A 956-nucleotide genomic window follows, 5' to 3' on the forward strand; every position below is an offset into this window, starting at 1 on the left:
GCTCTGGGAGGGGCCCTCGGGCTCCGAGCTGGGACCACGGCCAGCGGTCACTCAGCCCCTCTCTCCTTGCTCCTCAGGAGCCAGAATGCCAATTTCCAGAACCCCCGCTGTGAGAACACCCCTCTCATCGGGCGCGAGTCCCCGCCGCCCTCAGTAAGTCTCGGGGCAGGAGGGGGTGGGTGTCCGCGTGTCCTCCGTGGCCTGCAGCGGGCAGGGCGACGGGCGGGGGGGGCTCACAAGCCGGCCCCGACTTCCCTCTTCCCACCTGACCTCCCTTCTTCTCCTCTTTGTACCTTTCTGAGCTCAACCCAGTTCTCGGCCCCTGGCCGGTCCAGCCTGGCCTGGGGTCCCCTCGGCCCTCGGGGCTGAGACGCGGAAAAGAGGGGACACAGTGGTTTGTGCCAAAGAGACGGAGCTTACAGAGAGGCAGCCAGGCGGGCTTCCTGGAGGTGGTGGCTGCAGGGGGCAGGAGGCCAGAGAGGCAAGGCACTTTGCTTTGAAAATTGGTGCCCACGTGGGCGCACAGAGCTGGCCTGGGGCCCGGGGACCGCGGGGCTGGACCTGGGGCAGCTGGGCTCCAGGCTGTCATCCACGTCCCACTGCCCTTCTCACCACCCGTTCCGGCCCCGTGGCCTCCTGCCGGCCCACACCTGGCGTTGAGGCTGCACTCTCTCTCTCTCTCTCCTGCACCCCCCTACCCCGCCCCCCCGGGCCCTCCTAGCGATATCTGGCTGCCCTGGACTCTGGCAGCCACACGGGCTGGCAGTTTAAGCCCATGGACAGTGCCTGACCGCCGTGGTGGCCATGCCCTCAGTGACAGGTACTGACCCACCTGGGTGCCCTGCCCTGTGCATCGCCCACCCGCCTGTGCCCCGTGCCTCACGCCCTCTGCTCACCGAGCCCCCTCGCCAGGCTGGCCTTGAGCCCCCCTGCCGGGCCTGGGCCATTCCAGATCA

The 956-nt window shown here is 68.5% G+C and overlaps 1 protein-coding gene across 1 annotated transcript in view; it reads left to right on the top strand.

Annotated features, from left to right (window-relative positions):
- TTYH3 (tweety family member 3) overlaps window positions 1-950 on the top strand; it is a gene marked incomplete at its 5' end in the record, with an annotated part of 14,041 nt that extends 13,091 nt beyond the window's left edge. Inside the window, 2 exons of the mRNA XM_014530980.1 lie at window positions 7-153; window positions 722-950. Of these exons, the coding sequence (XP_014386466.1) occupies window positions 7-153; window positions 722-790 (216 nt within the window). The remainder of the gene's footprint in view (window positions 1-6; window positions 154-721) is intronic.
- Between the last annotated feature and the right edge of the window lie 6 nt (window positions 951-956).

The sequence above is a fragment of the Myotis brandtii genome, unplaced genomic scaffold (assembly GCF_000412655.1).
Source record: "Myotis brandtii unplaced genomic scaffold, ASM41265v1 scaffold786, whole genome shotgun sequence".
In the NCBI taxonomy this organism is placed as follows: domain Eukaryota; kingdom Metazoa; phylum Chordata; class Mammalia; order Chiroptera; family Vespertilionidae; genus Myotis; species Myotis brandtii.